The 17,329-nt window shown below is 37.3% G+C and overlaps 1 protein-coding gene across 1 annotated transcript in view; it reads right to left on the bottom strand.

Annotated features, from left to right (window-relative positions):
• Positions 1-17,329, bottom strand: part of LOC100742914 (mothers against decapentaplegic homolog 6) — a 106,881-nt gene that overhangs the window by 56,759 nt on the left and 32,793 nt on the right. The window contains 1 exon segment of the mRNA XM_024370077.2: positions 4,679-4,765. Within this exon segment, the coding sequence (XP_024225845.1) occupies positions 4,679-4,765 (87 nt within the window).

The following is a 17,329-nucleotide window of genomic DNA, read 5'->3' as shown; positions in this document are numbered from 1 at the left end:
CTCGCTGGAACGCGCACGCTAAAGGAAATTTCTTCGAGCATCCGCGCGCGCTTTCCTTCTCGCGTAAATACGTACTCGTGCCTCGTATAATAAGACACTGTACGCCTTGTCGCGATGGCAAGAAGAAGAGAAGAGCAGAGAAGAGAAGAGGAGAGACGAGAGTCGACAGAGACAGAGAGAGAGAGGAAGAAAAGGCAATGAAAAAAGAGTTTTTCTGTTGCGGGTCGTGTCGCGTATTTTTAGAGCGGCTGCGATATTGCTCGGAATTATGCAGCCGTGCGTCGTGAGCGTTTAATCGCCGGCAAGGATGCCGATCTTTGACCTTGTGAGCAGCCTCGCGTCTAAGCTAATCCCTCGTTCCGCGTAATCGGGGCTTTGCATCGGCGCGTGCTGAACCAACCGTGTAACGCGGAGGATGCGAAATAGCGCGGGAAAATCCAACGTGATTAGCGGAATTGGGGTGGTTTATTGTAGCTGTGGGGTTGCCCCGTTGCGGTTTCACGCTTCGATGCCTGTGATTTTATTGAAGCGAATGACGGAGGGGAGAAACGTTGGCGTAATATTGCCAGGGGTTGTTGCTGGCGCGATATGTTCCAGCTTCTCGTGGATGAGTACGACGAAAAGAGAAATTAAAGATAGTACGTGCGGTAAGGTTTCAAGAAAACAGGAATTAAATCGATGCTTTCGTCTCGTTGTCCATCTTTCGTCAAAATCATATGGAAACGTTAGCAAAAGTTGAGATTGTCGAATTGTTATTATCCGAGTGAATAGAACACCCACGTATTTGTGGAAAATTTAAATGTGCGAAAATTTACATAATATTCGAAGTAAACTATTTGTTCGGAAGTTTGAGTAGCCGTCCGTTTATGGCACGGACAGGCCCATTCCCTTCTTCAGCAAATTCCCAACTACATGTCCTTCCCGAGCTGTAAACCTAATGACTCCGAGGTCAGGTAAGAAACCCCGGGAAAGGACCAGCCAGAAGGGCACGATGGACAGACGAAACTCAACGGCTGGTTGGGAGAACCAGCAACGTAGGAAGACAGTTCGTCATCAGACATCGTACCGTAAAAGTGAAATACTTCATTCCCAACAAGATCCTATCACCGCCGTGTTCATAACGTCACACGCTACTTTTATACAGCAAGTGCAAATACAATGCTAGAACACTCGATCTATTAAACCTCCTCCACCTTGAGCTTTAAGTCATTCGAGGTACGCGATATCGACCGATCGGTTTGACCTGACCGGTTGCTCCTTAGTCGAGAATTCGCAACACTATTCGCTACGATATTCAGACAACAGACGAATGTCTATACTTAGGCGTCTGTTTGTTCCAAATTCACCATCCAATTATTAGACGTTTAGGAATTTTCATTAAGAATAAAACAAGCTCGGATGACGTCACGATGATAAAGAAGATAAAACGATAAATAATTATTATTATCGAGTAGCTAACTTCCCTTGACGAATTAAGTGCACGTTCGTAAAGAGGGAAAATACACGGGAAAACAAAATCGATCATTTAATGGTGTGATGGATGAATGGGTGGAACTTGACCTAGGGGAACGACAGAGGGTGGGCTGTTGCTGTACGCCCCTCTGTATTTGCCCCATACAAGAGAGGCCGCGTAACGACGATAAAGAAATTGTTACATTTTTATCCGCGAACTTCTAATACCATCTAACGTCAACATCTATAAAACGATACAAAACGAACGATCTTCTCTCCTACGAGAACAATTTGCTCACTCGTATCGTAATTAATTCAAGCTGCAACAGGGATTCGACTGCACCGAACCGAGGCGTTCGACGTTTGGCGAGAATTCTTTGAAGTCGATGGAAGAATCTGAAGAAAACGCGATCTCGATACAGCACGATCGATTCCTCGCAAGTTCCCGCAACGATATTCTATTCTTCCGAGAAATTAACATCCGGTAAAAACGCATCCTTCTGAAATATACAACAGGTAGCAGGGTCGCGATCGCCACCGATTCGACGACGACTTTTCTGCGATGAATTTTTGCCGTATCCCGGTCAGTAATTCTTTTAAAGATCTCTGTCTTCCTTTCTCTCGAATAGAAAGAGTGCTGGCGGACTTGCAAACCAGTTCAGCCGGGAATCTTTCCGATGCTCTGTTCTCTTCGACACGGAAGTGAAAAACGCGGCGAAAGACGAAGAGAAGAAATCGTTCGTAGCATCGTTCAAGGTTAACCACGTGGATATAGGCGTAGCCATCGACCAATGGCGTAGCCGGGGGATCGATGTACCCACCGAACAACCGTTAAGCCTAATGAACGGCATTTACGCCGTGTACATTTTTTCTTCGACCAACTATTAACCACTGTTTCATCCGTTTCTACGTTTTCACATGATTTTCGTCGCGATCGCCGTCTGACTGTTACAAGTATCTAACTGTAATTCGAACCCGTAACACGTTGACTGCCGCCGTGGTCACCGATGGCCCACGCTGTTACATTTTTTGAGAACTATTCAAACGAAATAAATTTCGCGAAGCGAAAAGGTTTTGTTCATAAGTTTCAAGATCATTTCGATCGTCATTCGAGTCTCAGGAGTTGCACGATGTCCCAAAGTATTCTTATTTACACGTTTTATAGGTTATTAACGTTTCAATAATTTTACTTTGAATTAATTTGTTCGATGAAATTTAAAGTGAGAATATTAGTTTCGTTCCGTCACGTGTCATTTCAGTTTCACTTCGATCAATGATTAAGCATCGTAGATATTGTTCTATCGTTAAACTTATTGAGTGACCTATTTATGAAAACCTGTTTCTATTCGAATTTCTCAGATTTCTATCTTAGTCGGTAATCTATCGTCCATAGTCTGTCAATAGCTTTATTACGAAAAATCACTCACTTTCGTACGTGTTGTGTCAAAAAAAAAAAATTTTTTTTTTTTTGTAAAAAAATAAATTATATCGTGTTGGCGTAACAGAAATTGCTGTGTTTCATTCCTTTTGAATTTCATCCTATTACACAAGCTTCTAATTAACGAGCTAAGGAAAACGTGAACCAGAAAACGTGATGAGCAGAATATAGTACGTATATAATTTCCTCTTACGTACTACTTTAGAGAATAAATCATTCGGTCATTGTCAATTGCAACAGATTGGAACCGACTGATAAGATTGTGAAAAGAAATTATTACTGATTCATTTGTGATACAACGTTACAGTGGCGAATAGATAAGTCGAACGTATGTAGACACCTAATAATCGTAAAACATAGGATTAGGATTGGCTGTTTGCATGATCGAAACGGTGGAACGTGTCAATGAACACGATTCGCGAAATAGCGGAACAACTTCTCAGAATGTCGATACGTACGCGTGTGGACGAGTGAATTTCTAATTGACTTTTTGCTACACGCAGCGTGTAACGTAAACGCGTTAATCCGAAGATACTTTAAAAGATCGATTTAGGCTAAATTTGCATAAATTAATATCCAACATTTGCGTCTAATAAGATTTACACTATCTAATCCGGTATTTATTATCATGTTTTTCTATCGATGTAGTCGCTACATTTTTTTTTTTTTTTTTGCATTTCATTAACGATAATAATTTGACGAGATAAAGAGACTAAGAGAAGCATCTTGAAATATTAATCTTGGCCAGTTACGTTTCGGAATTTGCTGTTTCTTTGTAGTCCAAGCACAGAGAACGCTTTAATTAAAATTTCTGTCCCGCTGTTTACGAACGTAGATACTCTTTAAACATATTACAACGTAGAATCTAAAAATCGTTTCATTAATCGTTCGTCCTCTTAAACGAGGTTTGCTCACAACTGCCGTGTCAATTTTACCATCGTTAGTAATTTAGCTCGTCGTTAAATCATCTAGCCCGAAACCTTTGACACGTAAACGCGTCAGAGATACGTCATTTGTTTATTACGCCACTACAAACAATGACGTGTCCGAGTTTCATTTTATTCGCGTAATAATCAAACGATTAGTTCGAAAGAACGAAAACACGAAAAAAATACAACAAAATACCCTCGTCAAGGTTCAATAATATTCTCCGCCGTCTAAATATATCCCACTTTGTATCCTCGTTGACCAACGACTAATAACATCACACCAAACACTCTCGTTACGATCCTCTAATTCCTTCGTCAAAAAGACTGGAAGGAAAATGTGAAAAAGGGGAAAAAAAGGATGAGAGAGTCGAAGAAAAATTCTCTAATTTCCTCTTCAAAAAGACTGGAAGGAAAATGTGAAAAAGAAAAAGAAAAAAAAGATGAGAGAGTGGAAGAAAAATTCTCTAATTTCTTCGTCAAAAAGACTGGAAGGAAAATGTGAAAAAGAAAAAAAAAGATGAAAGAGTGGAAGAAAAATTCTCTAATTTCTTCGTCAAAAAGACTGGAAGGAAAATGTGAAAAAGAAAAAGGAAAAAGAAGGTGAAAGAATGGAAGAAAAATTCTCAATGCAAGATATTAATAACAAGGATAATTGATCTTTTAAAATGGTTTTCTCGCGTCGAAACCAGCAGAGCAGAGGCTTAAAGCTGCAAGGGTTAAGATCAACGAGCTGGAAACGAAGTGGGACACTTGGCGGCTTCCTTTTCTATGCAGTCTGAGTTTTCTTTCGCGCGTATACGCCTCAGACGGCGGAGATAGACACGAAAAGGGGTATGTATAACCTTGAGGACATAGTTACCTTCTCCGTTGGTGGTAAGGGAGCCGGGAAGAGGCAGGGGTGTGCTGTTTTTGCACCGACGTTGATCCCCTTCGCTGGGCGCGCGATCTGAAAATAAACGGCAACCCCTTTAGAAGCTTCCCTTGTGTCAGGATCGTTCTTACTTTCGCTCTTTTTCTCTCTTTCGTACTCTTTTTCTTTTTTTCTCTCTCTCTCTCTCCTTCTCAGCTGTCACTTCGTGGCAAACATTTGCCTTTTGAGACGAAAACTCACGTGTCGTTCATTTTGATGAATGAGACGAGCCGCGGGCTATAGTACGATGATATCGAAAGAATATAATCGATAATTGATATAGTGGATGACGTAAGTGCCAAACAAATTAGGCGACATTTTTTTAATGGGAAATGACGTAACTTGTACGTGGAAAATACCGTGAGAAAGTTATGCAACTGTAACACATGGAACAAGTTTGTGGAAAAAGGGCACGTGAGATAAAATGATGCTCTAGTTGGGAATTTTTAATATTTATAAAAATGTTTGAACTTTTAATTATAATAGTCTGTCATGAAATTTTGTCCTTTTATATTTACCGAATCAATGGAAATTTTTATAATAATCTGGCTATTTGACTGGAGGTTGCCTGTACATATTTTTATCATAGAATTCTAGGCTTTCAGAAAATTCCTCAATTTATCTTAGTTTCTAAGCTTATCGCAAAATCGAGCTACGACAGGATCGTAATTGAAAAAAAAGAAAGCATAATGTACATGTAAATAAATTTCATTAATTCAGTATATATATTTCGCCATCTATTTTTCATTCAAATTTGTAAAAATCATTCACGTTAAAAAACCTATAGCGCTCGACTATTCAATAAAATCAAGATTAACAGAAATACATATATATGTTTTGCTTCTACCGGAAACCTTCACTTCCGGTACTTACATACGTCGTTTACCATTTCTACTGCTTGATCGTATTGGCCATTCTGAAAATTGTCTAAATAAAAAGTCTTGGACGATCGAACGTATCACTCACGTATTTCATGTTGTACTCGTGTGCATTAAAATTATGTATTTTTATAAAACAATCGTTTAATTCGAAGAACTAAAGCTTCTAGACTTTATCGAACTCGTTATACGTTTCTGGCTATGTGTTAAAATAGAACTGATTTCATATTCTTTTTGTCTATCCGTACTTTTTGCTTTTGCTGTTTATCTAAGCTAATTTTCCTGTAACAAGTTTACGACTTAGAGAAAAAAAAAACCCGGAAATAATTATCTCCGATTACGCTGTCACATAAATACGACAACATAGAACTAATTTTATGCTTTTTTCTTTATATTATTATTGGTCTGAGCTAATTTTTTTTTTACAGCATGATTTATTGCGATTTATGAAGAAAAAAGGGAAAGATATGTCATCAAACGTCATAGTCACGTTCAAACGTATTACGATGTACATACGTATGTTCTTACTTTTGATTAGCGTAACTTATCTGGATTTACGATTAATGCAAATTTCCGTTTGCGTCTGAATTACTAAAGCAAAGTCATGCATAGCGAGTGAGCGAGCAGCAAACTATCTGAATCGATCGAATGGTTGGATTTCCTTATTCTCATAGCGATGAAGATAAACATCTCATTGTCCGTTTTCATATTCCGTGCTATATAAATAAAAATAAGAAAATTATTTTCCAGTTCAGACTTTGCTCAGTTTCTGCCAGTGCCTGATAAAACAACTAACTTTATATTCTCGATAAAGTTGTTTCAACGGTATTTCTTGTTTTTTTTTTTATCTTATCTATCCTTCGGTTATAGATAACCATCTTATAGCATGGAAATATCAAAAGTCACATTATTATTTAAATTATCGAAAGATAGTAATAAAACGATACATCGAATTAATAAGTACGAAAGAATGCAGAAATTCGAACGTTACCTAATTTACGTCTTCGATGTCGTTTAAAAATCTGCCGATTTCTTTCCATTTGATAACAAGAATAGCCTACGCTTAGTCTCTAATAACCGCGCTTTAAAAGTAACTTTCCATTGCACGAAGAGAAGCGCGTGCAATTTTCAAACCACGTTTCGTCAAAGATCTCTCGCTCTCACAATTTGCAGACGAAAATACCGCGCTGAAGTGACATTTGCAAAATTGTACGTATTACCAGACGGTTACTTGTACCATCGTCTCTTTCTTTTCCAAGGAACCGAGAATCAAAGAGAAGACACGATCGGAAATGCTGCGCACAATGCGAAAATCCTAGCGGAACAAACGAGCACTGCCGCAATTTGCGGACCAAAATCTCGCGAAGAGGATCGCATCATTGGTGAAAGAAGAACAGTATCACGAGAAGAAGGATACCGATTTCTAATTTCTTTGATTGCCACGAAAACGCTAAACGAATAGGCTTAATTGGAAATAAGTGACACGATGCAAAAGACCCAACGAAACAAGCTTCGAACACGATGGTACAGGCGGAGAGCGTTGCAACGGGAGCGATTCTAAACGCTGCTCTGTCCCATCTGGAACTAGTTACAACGGGTTAAACCAAGGGGATGAAACGTGTCCGCCTCGATATAGAAGCGCGCGTCCTATTTATAAGTTCGAATCTCGAACTGACCAGAAAACCAAACACCGCGACCGCTTCGAAGAATCGGTAATGGAGTGCTAACTAACATCTCGGCGAGATAGAAGCGAGTTTGGAATGCTCTGTCGCGGTTCGAAACGCGAATATTCCGATCGCGACGCTACGGATCCGCGTCTTATTTATGGACGGCGTGGAAGAAAGAGGAAAACGTTATGAACGTTCCTAGAAACGTATGATGCAAACTCGTGCATACGTGTACGTGTGTGTTTATCACGAGAACGTTACGACACGAAGTAGAACCGTGACCATCGAAATTGCCATGGGCAATGCAATAGCCGATGGGAAATGCAAAATACAATGATTAATGGTATCGATGGATTTTCTCGCTCGTCCTTTCCAATCGCCTCGCCTGAAAGAATATCTCTGTTCTTTTTTTTTTCTTTTCAAATACCTTCTTTTCTTTTCTCGCGTCGCGTTGAGAATAAAAGATGAACGACGAAGTTGTCAATGTCGATGAATTACGATTAGATCGTGGTATCGACGATGTTACGCGTATTTCTATTACGATAAATTTCGTTAATTAGACAAATTACACGGCAGCAGAGATATGTTTTTCATTGTTTGAAATACATTGCGATAGATTGCGATTAGCTCGTAGTGTCGATGTTATATTTCTAATACGATAAATTCTGTTCGTTATCTAAGTTAAGTGGTAGAAGCATGTCGAGTATTTATTTTTATTAGCCAGAAATTTTAACGAGACCGAGGAATTTCTATATTTTATCATTCGGTTTCAGTCTTGAAAGAAACGTCGCGCTAGTCATTTTTCCTATTCTTTCCTTCTAAACATTGTGTTTTGTTGAAAACAATGTTTACTAGTTTCCGATAGTTTCCTCGCGATCAAGAATCTACTTTTACGCGTTTTCTAGTATACAACGTTTTACAATCGTAGAAGATAAACATGCACTTGATGGACCATCAATGACCCAAGAAAGATAACTGCATCTATCGCAAACGATAACTGCACACACCACTTGCTTAGAGTTTTATACTGTTTATAAAAGTTAACGTACACAACATTACGCTTGCGATGTAATTATTTTGCATATGACGCATTTTCCAGTAACGTTCGACGATTATCAAACGACGATCTATTAATGATAAAAAGAATTAATATTATACATGTGATACAGAAATCGTCTACGATTTTCTAAATCGTCGATTTATAGATCCCGGCCAGGAGGGTTGGCGAAACCTCTTTATTGCGGAAATATTCTCATTTGCTCGGTTATTTTTAGTTGCAATTTCTATAGAAATTGTCGTAACGAAGTTTTCAGCGCTTATTTATTTCAGTATGGCAACATCGTAAAATTCTACTACAGTTTTGCAACGCTGATTATTTTATTAACAGAAGTAAGTGATTAGCCTTTAACCCTTTTGATAAGAAGAGCGTGCATATACGCCTTTAAACGTCGAGTGAACATTTATAGAGAAAAAAAAAAAAAAAGAAAAGAAAAGATAGATGCACATACATTGACTCAGGAAAATGTTTGAACGTTCACTGTGAAAATCTTTTACGAATATACAATATTATGCATACTATACGAAACATGTTGCAATTTCATTTTTATTCCAATGTACAATTCGAAACAAATCCGAAGAAATGTTGTAGAAGACGCATAATATATGCACGTACGAAGGTTTTCCATGGTAAGCGTGTAAATATCTTCATCATTCCCCGTAACACAAAAACACTTCCATTTATGCAGTTACATACTGAATTATACAAATTACTTCAATGTATTTTTCCTTACATTTTCCTCGCTTGATATGTTGTTCAAAACTACTTTCGATCTCGAGAATACGATAGCGAAAGGGTTGAAGATTACGCTGTTCATCTCTCAAGATCAAATACCTTTCAGTCTGTAAGGAGAATCATACGTTTATGAATACAATTATGAATAGTAAAAGCACATCTCGTCTAATGGTTTTATAAAAAGGCATAATGGAATGAAATTAAAAATACCGAAGAAGAATACGTCTAATTTGGCGTAATTAATCATTTATTCGATATTAATGGATTTGTTATTACTAACTAAAACTTTTCGTATATTCGAAATGGTTCGAAGGAAAAACGTTGACTCGCTGAAAATGTTCGTTTCCTTAGGAAGCTTAAAAACCAGTATTGCAGTGATATCGTTAGAAGCCAACGCATAATACGGAAAAAGTGAACCTAATCTTGAAGCAAAATCGCGATACCAGTGGCAATTGTATGAAAATCGCGATAATAGACGAGAAAAGACGGTACGTTGCGAAAACGCGTTTCACGATGCACGCACCGTGACAGGATATGCGTTGCAAGGTACTACCAGGTACTAGCCAAGGCATGATTAATGACTCGAGTAATTTGCAGGAATCCAACGCGATCGAGAACATCGGAGGATACCGAAACGCGTGACGTCCAGAGCCCAGAGCACAGAAACGATCAGAGACGACGAATTTGTGGCTTGGTGAATCACGATTCTCGTGGAAATTCTACTGTCTGTTCATCGACCACAAACAAGCCGACGGTATCGTCTAAAATCATAATCCGTCGCGGTCAGATCATTTATCGTCAACGTAACAGCGAGTTTCTCACTTAACATTCGAAACGGCCAACTGGTAATTCACTTGTAAGAATGCTATCTTCAATCTCGACTCGAGACCCAAGAGTGTCTACGTGTGCGACACGTACCCACGGCTGGATTATCTGTCCGCGTTAAAAATTCTACTCCTAACTTCGTTCGACTCTTGTTCGTCCACTTCATTGATTATTAATTATGTACTTTGGAATTTCGATTCCAGAAGCAACTCCATACGGTATATCGGGGACTGTTTTATTTCATCCGTAGTTCGTATTTTACATCTCTGAAGATTTACAGTGTGAGCCATAAATAGCAGAATATTCATCGTTTCCTTGCAAAATGCGTTACTTCGTACAGATTGAACGATATTAAAGTGTAATACCAAATCCAATATTATATATAATAAACTATAAAATATTATACAAACGCGATAATATATTAAATGTAAATTCAACGCAATACTACATAGTTGTACTTTTATCAACACAACTGCAGAAACAGAGTCTGTGCAGCGATTTGTTTCATCGTCATTTAGATATATTTGTCGTCGATGTCGTCGATTTACGTATTATGTACACCCTGTACATTTTTGCATCATTGATAATACCCACAAATGCACACGTTATCGTGATAATATTTATTATAATTCTATTATTATTAGGTCGCTGTAAAAGTTTCTTTCGTTTATAAGGAAATAATGAATGCACATTTTTCGTTTTATATTATTTCATCGAATATGATCATCGAAATAAAAATCACAACGTTCGACAGATTAGGTTCCCTGTTTGTATAAAGATGCATCGTTGTAAAAGACGTATCTGTAAAAGATAGACACTTTCTGGACAACCTAATATTTTACTTACATTGCGGATGTATTATATACCTTATGGTGTCTCGTGATATAAAATGCTAAATTACCAAATAGAAACGCCAAGAATGCAGTATATTTGTTAGAATTTTCTAACTTTTTTCTACATATGTGACCTACGTATGTGCAATGTATGTATCCTAATACGAGTATTCCGATACTTACAGTCAGTAGCGTATAGTGATACCATGCACAAATCGATGTCACGAACGGGACCACACGCGTAGATTTCCACGACAAGACCGGATACTTTCTTCGTATCATAGCCAAGGCGTTGTTTTCAACATCATTAAAGGCGTTGCTTTAAAGATCGTTACAGGCGTTATTAAGAGCACGATGTAACGCCACATAATTTTATACGTGGTGAAATGAGCCGGATCACGCGACTCGAAGCTTTTTTGACGTCGATGAAAAAATCCAGCAGTGGGCACGAGTATTTTACTTTGCATAGTTACAATGGTTTATCTACCATTTCGATACGTACGAGACAGCCGAAGTAGCATTATTTATTAATATTGTTTAAACGTTTTACTAATTCGTCCAACCAAAAATATTTAATCGTTGCTTCGTAACAGCTTGCACGACACAACTTGACTTGAAACATCGAGTTATTTATAATATTTTCAATTACAAGACGCGCGAAGTTATTTGAACAATTAGAGAAACTCTTCCTGCAGGATACACTACGTGTTACGCGAAAGATTTTCTGTAGCATGTGACGCGATACGACTATCACGAACAAGTTGCTAAATTTCGAAACAAATACACATTACGAGACGTTCGAACCTGCCAGATATTAAATTCATCGGAAACTGCGCTTGTACGTTTCTTAATTTCATTACTCAAGCACACGAGTGATATTCAATTCTTCGGAAATGTATGACTTAGCTCATTGACTATCCGCAAAATTAAAAAACACAGACGAGCTGTACATACTATTTTCTCGTGAAGCGTACGTTTGAAATAAAGTCTACCAACTTTTACGTACATTTCAAGACTGTTTTTAAATTCCATCGCTGTAATCGTATCATCGATACGATCGTCGTTATCACGGTGCTAACGAAATGATGAAATACGTTAAAGTTTCGTGTGCCAGGCACGATATGTTGGCGACAAATTTTCTGCGATAAGCAAATTTCAAATTCAAATAAATAAATGTGAATCATTGTATCTGAAGAAACAACAAAGCGCTACACAGGACGATGCAACTTCTATAAGAACGAAACAGGAAAGGGCTGCAAGTTTTCTCATTTCGTGGCAAGACATTTTTTCCAGCAGATTTCTGATTCCGGTGTTTGCAAGATCGTCGAAGGACTAATCGTTTTAGGTACAGACCCGTGTTCAGACGGGATTCATTGACTAAAAGAGAGGATGACGTCAGAGGACAACAAGTCGGACAAGAGGGCGGTCGCATTCTTCTGGAATTCCAGCGGCTCGTTCCTACGGGAGAAGCATTTCCTGCCGCTAACAGAGCTAGGAGGCAGTAACAGTAGCAAAAGGAGAAACGTAGCCGAGAGATTCAACATCCGTCAAGTATTTTTAGGAGGGATTTCATGGAAATATCCTCGGTCCCAATATGCGTCACGTAGCTCGGTTCGGCCTCATAGTTTCGCTCGTTCGCTGTTCGTTCCAGGCGAATTTATTTCGCCAAAGTTGAAGAACGAGAAAGAGGAATAATCGTTCGTTATTCGATATTATAGTTCACCAAATGCAAAGAAATTTATATCGACGATAGCTTGTCAGAAATTTGATGTAAATGCAAGGCGAGCGAGAACTTGCGATTAGTATTAATATCTTAGAATAAACAAAATAAATAAGACGGTAACGGTAGGATGAATGCTTGGTGTATGGTAAGATATTGTAGTAACTTCTTTCTTGTAGCCTCGGATGTTATTTTTGGCTCTTGTCAAAGGTAGAATTTCGCGTAGAAACGTAGAATTTTAGTAGAAATGAAAAATCGCTGTTTATACGTTTATACATAGAACGTCGAATAAACTTACAGTCGAAACAGGTTCGATAGAATTTTGATATTTTTCTGAAAAACTTCTATTTCTTGAAGTATTATTTTATCTTTTATTTCCATTTATTTTTCTCCCATTTTCATCGCCCCAACCTCATTTTAAATCCGTTTTTTTTCGGTTATTTTCGATCCAAGTGTGTCTTTCGCATCCTATCGCTGCAAAAACGTTTCAAGTTTGAAGATAAAGCAGAAGAATCCTTATCGATAGTGCGATCTCGCATTCCAATGTTACGTATAAAAAGTCTCGCGAAACATCAAAAGTCTTTCCATTTGGTGAAACCAGAGTGAGTCACGTCATTGTCAAAATTCGAATCTGAAGCTCGCTGCTGAAATTTTCCACGGCACAATGTTTTCAAATCTGCCTGTACACTCTCATCCATCGGCCAGCTACGTGTCGATGATGTTTGGTCACGTATCAGTGACATAATTGCCGGTGTACAAATATTTCGATACAACGCCACGTAACACTCTTCCTCGATACAAAAGAGAGAGGGGGAGAGAAAAAGTGTCTTACGGTACTGGTTACATCGTACGTCAGAACAGGAAGAAAAGAAAGAAGAGGATGGTAATAAGCTAATAATTCATATGTTCGTTCACCTTGAAAGTTAACCGGAACGACGGTCCTTCCACCGATCGATCGGCAAATTTGCGACTGCTGCAAATTTAACGATGACATTATCGGTTAGCAGAGAACGACTACGCGTTTAATGACAGGTGTCGTGACATCGGCATGGAATTTCGTTTCTCCTTTGGAAGGTGCACCGAGTCGATCGAAACCGTTCTGCAAACACGTACATAAACGTATTTGCTCGCGATCAACGCGGTGGTAATGAGTTGCCAAGTTTACGTGTCAATTTATTCGTTATCGACGAGTAAATATTTGTACACTGATTGTCCTCGATCCCGTCTCCGCGTTTTGTAACACAAGCATCTCGCGGTGAAATTTGTACACCGATGGAACTGTTAACAAACAGGAACTGCCTAAAACGTATTTTCCACTTACACGATTCATCTTTTATTTCTCACCTTTTCCACTTTCTCTATTTTTTCATCACGCGTCTCGGAATGACACTTGGCATTTGCGATTGTGTCACGATGATAAATAGACCGCGGATTCGCAGTAATATCGAATAATGCGCGTAACGCGCAGAAATACACGCAACATCGAAAGTACGATACTTTTCAGAATATTTGATAGAACAGTTTTCTATATAAAAATTTGTCAGATTATGTTTACGAAGATATTTATTTGCATAAATATCCGCAGTCTGACGATAAGTGAAATAGTTGCAGAAAATAAGTGAATCGAAGAGACGAGATCCAAGACTCGTGTGTGAGAATGATAGTATATCTTTACTAATACTATGTTGCACTATATATGCGTAGAACTTTGTACTTTTCGTTCGTGCGTTCAACGAGCTTCTTATTCTTCTTATAAGACGTTTCAATTTTCCTACTGGAATGATTTTTTTGTTTGCGAGTCAGCTATGACGACAAGTGAAGCAATTTCTAGGGAAACGAGAGCCCGTGTTACGTTATATAGAACTTTGTGTTTGCTATTTGTGCTTCGTTTGAACTTTTCAATTTTCCTACCACGCGTTTTCACTTTTTTCTATTGAGGCAATCTTTTATTTGCAAGTGGGTCATAATGATAGGTGAACTAGGTTTCCAAGGAGACAAGATCTAAGATTTATGTGTGAGAATGATAGTGTATCTTTATTGGTACTGGAACTTTGTTTATGATACAAATTAATAACAGAGCGAATAATCGAGGATTGAAAATTGATTTTTCCGAGAAATAGATCTACGACGGTATATTAATGCAAATTAAGCGAAATTTCGATTTTCCAATGATACGATAAGTGTTACGTAACGAACGTGGAAAGAAAGTTTCGGGCTGCCAAGGATGAAATTTCGTTTAAATTTGTTCTTTGATCCGTGTTGATCGAGATCTTTGTAAGAGGCTGGTAAGAAAATATTTACCGTAGTGTAGATAAATTTAGAATCAAAACATGGCTAGCGTATTTTATTCTGTAACATGGAATTTTGTGTAATGGCGTTAAGACATGTAATTCGAATTACAAACATTCGAGCCTTTAGTTTCATCGTGTTTTCGCATTTCATTTATACGTACAAAAAAAAAAATCTCATAAATCAGCGTACATTCGATTCATACAGCTATAACAAAAGTCGTTAAAAATGTACCCTTTGAACGATAATCTACCTGTTTGTAGTTCGTTTGTTATTATCGCGGTTAACAATTTTATAGAAATTCTAAAATAGAAATCCAATACCGACAAAGTTCAAAGTAAATCTGCTCCGTTAATCCAAAAATATAGACATAAATATGGATAGGAATATAAAAAAACTGGGGAACGTGATCAAATAAAATCATCGTATCAACGTAAACGAATGAACAAAACTAATCGCAATTGAGATATTTATCCTCTTAAATACACGCGTTTTGCGTTTCTCTCTTTTCCATTCTTATCCATCGCTACATAGTAAATACATTATTCCGCTGTTACTTCAAATCGCCATTCCCATACCACACAATTATCTATATAACAATATAACGATTCTGTAATTCTTCATCCTATACATATATGTATGTAGAAGAAAACCCACCTATAAAACCCGTATCGGACACAAGCTTCTCCCATGTGAGATTGAGAAACGAGCCGACCTTAATACTACAAGTAGCAATTCAGTCAATACGACTCAGCAATGAGTTTACAGAAGCTAACAAGCATTAAAGAGCGTATAATTCTATTCCTAATGAGTATCATCGTTTGCAATCGTTTAACTTTATTTCTATGAATTAATTTCTGTTCCAGACAATAATACTTTTCAGGTTGCGAAAGAACGTACGAATGTACGAACAATTATTAAACTATTATCATTTTCATGCTTTTTCTTCCTGTTTCGACTTTCTATCTATAGTTATATATGGTAATATCGATGGTGATTGTACGTCATTGCAGCAAATATTACTGTAAATATTATTATATTATTTTCTCTAAGTATTATTCGAAATTATTAGAGCGCTTTACAAAAAAAGCTTTAGAAAAATATTTATTATACGATTAATTGAATATACTATAAGCATTTGCCTGCATGGCACTGTAGATGTAACCACTACTATATGTAAATATCCCAGAATACACAACAGATAAAAAAATGTTTAATACAATAGCTATTAATACTTTTATTTGGTATGCACATAATTTCCGAGCTATAAATAGACTGCAAAGGTTTATGCACTTACGAGAAATTTAAATACGCAAGATACAGAATGTTGAAACTAAACTACTCCTTATAGTAATTAGAGAATGAAACAAATCTCTATTTAAATTTCATTGCTTCGATTCTGCCTGTAAAAATTTGATCTTGTTAATTTAGTCAATTACAATTCTACTATATACGATTTTCAACATTGAACTTCCTTTCCTTCAACATTACACTATCAATCATAAATAGTAGAATGTTGACTGGTTAATTTTACAGCAATTAAAATCTTACGTTATACGACGCATATAACAGCTTTACGAATACGATAAACTCAAAATAAAAGAAACGAAAAACATTTGATTTGTATTAAATATCAGAAACTGCCCTATTGTATAAATTCATCCAAAGATACTAATATACAGAACCATATTCCTATTAACATATAGAGTCATCTAGATACATCAATAAACCGCGAACTCTTATTCAAGTTCATATTTTCGAGAATGTAATTAGAAAAGTAGAACTCGAGTGGGAAGTTGTTTTACCCACCAAGCATTAGCATTATCTACAAAGTAGTACAACTATACTCTGGATATTTTATATATTTCTTCATACTGTGTGATTTTGTACAATTCCAAATACCAAGTATTATGGAAAGTAGTATACTTTAGATATTTTATATACTTTTCCATATTCTGTCCATTTTGTATAATTTCAAATACCTACTATTACACAAATCACTATACTTTGGACACTTTATATATTTCTTCATTCTGTGTGATTTTGTACAATTCCAAATACCAAGTATTATAGAAAATAGTATACTTTAGATATTTTATATATTTCTCCATATTCTGTCTATTTTGTGAAACTTCAAATTTCTACTGCTGTAGAAAGCACTATACTTTGCATGTTTTGTACATTAGGTTATCCCGAAAGTTAAGAAAATAATAGAAGCACGACATTGTTCGTGTTATTTTATCGAATTACGTATGGCCCATTTTGTTCCAACAGAACAAAACGTCCTAAACATAATTCGCAACCCATTTCATTCCAATAGAAAGAAAGTTCTGAGACAACCTAACACTTTCTCATACTACGCGCATTGCGTGCAGTTTTGCGCTCTCAAATTTTATCCTAAATACGTAAAAATCCGCAGTCTACGCATCGAGAGTCTAATCTAACTAATCTAAGAAGATCGTCAAATCGATGATATAGAGGATCGATCGTTAGAATCGAAACGTATCGATTTCCGTTAATCCGGAAACCGATGGAGCGGTTTCGGTAGGGTCGTGGCTGGATCGGGCCGCTGGAGGAAGCAACGGAATGCGAGAGA

The sequence above is a fragment of the Bombus impatiens genome, unplaced genomic scaffold (assembly GCF_000188095.3).
Source record: "Bombus impatiens unplaced genomic scaffold, BIMP_2.2 scf_0664, whole genome shotgun sequence".
NCBI classification, from domain to species: Eukaryota; Metazoa; Arthropoda; class Insecta; order Hymenoptera; family Apidae; genus Bombus; species Bombus impatiens.
The sequence above is the reverse complement of the archived record's forward strand: the minus strand, read 5'-3'. Positions and strand labels throughout refer to the sequence as shown.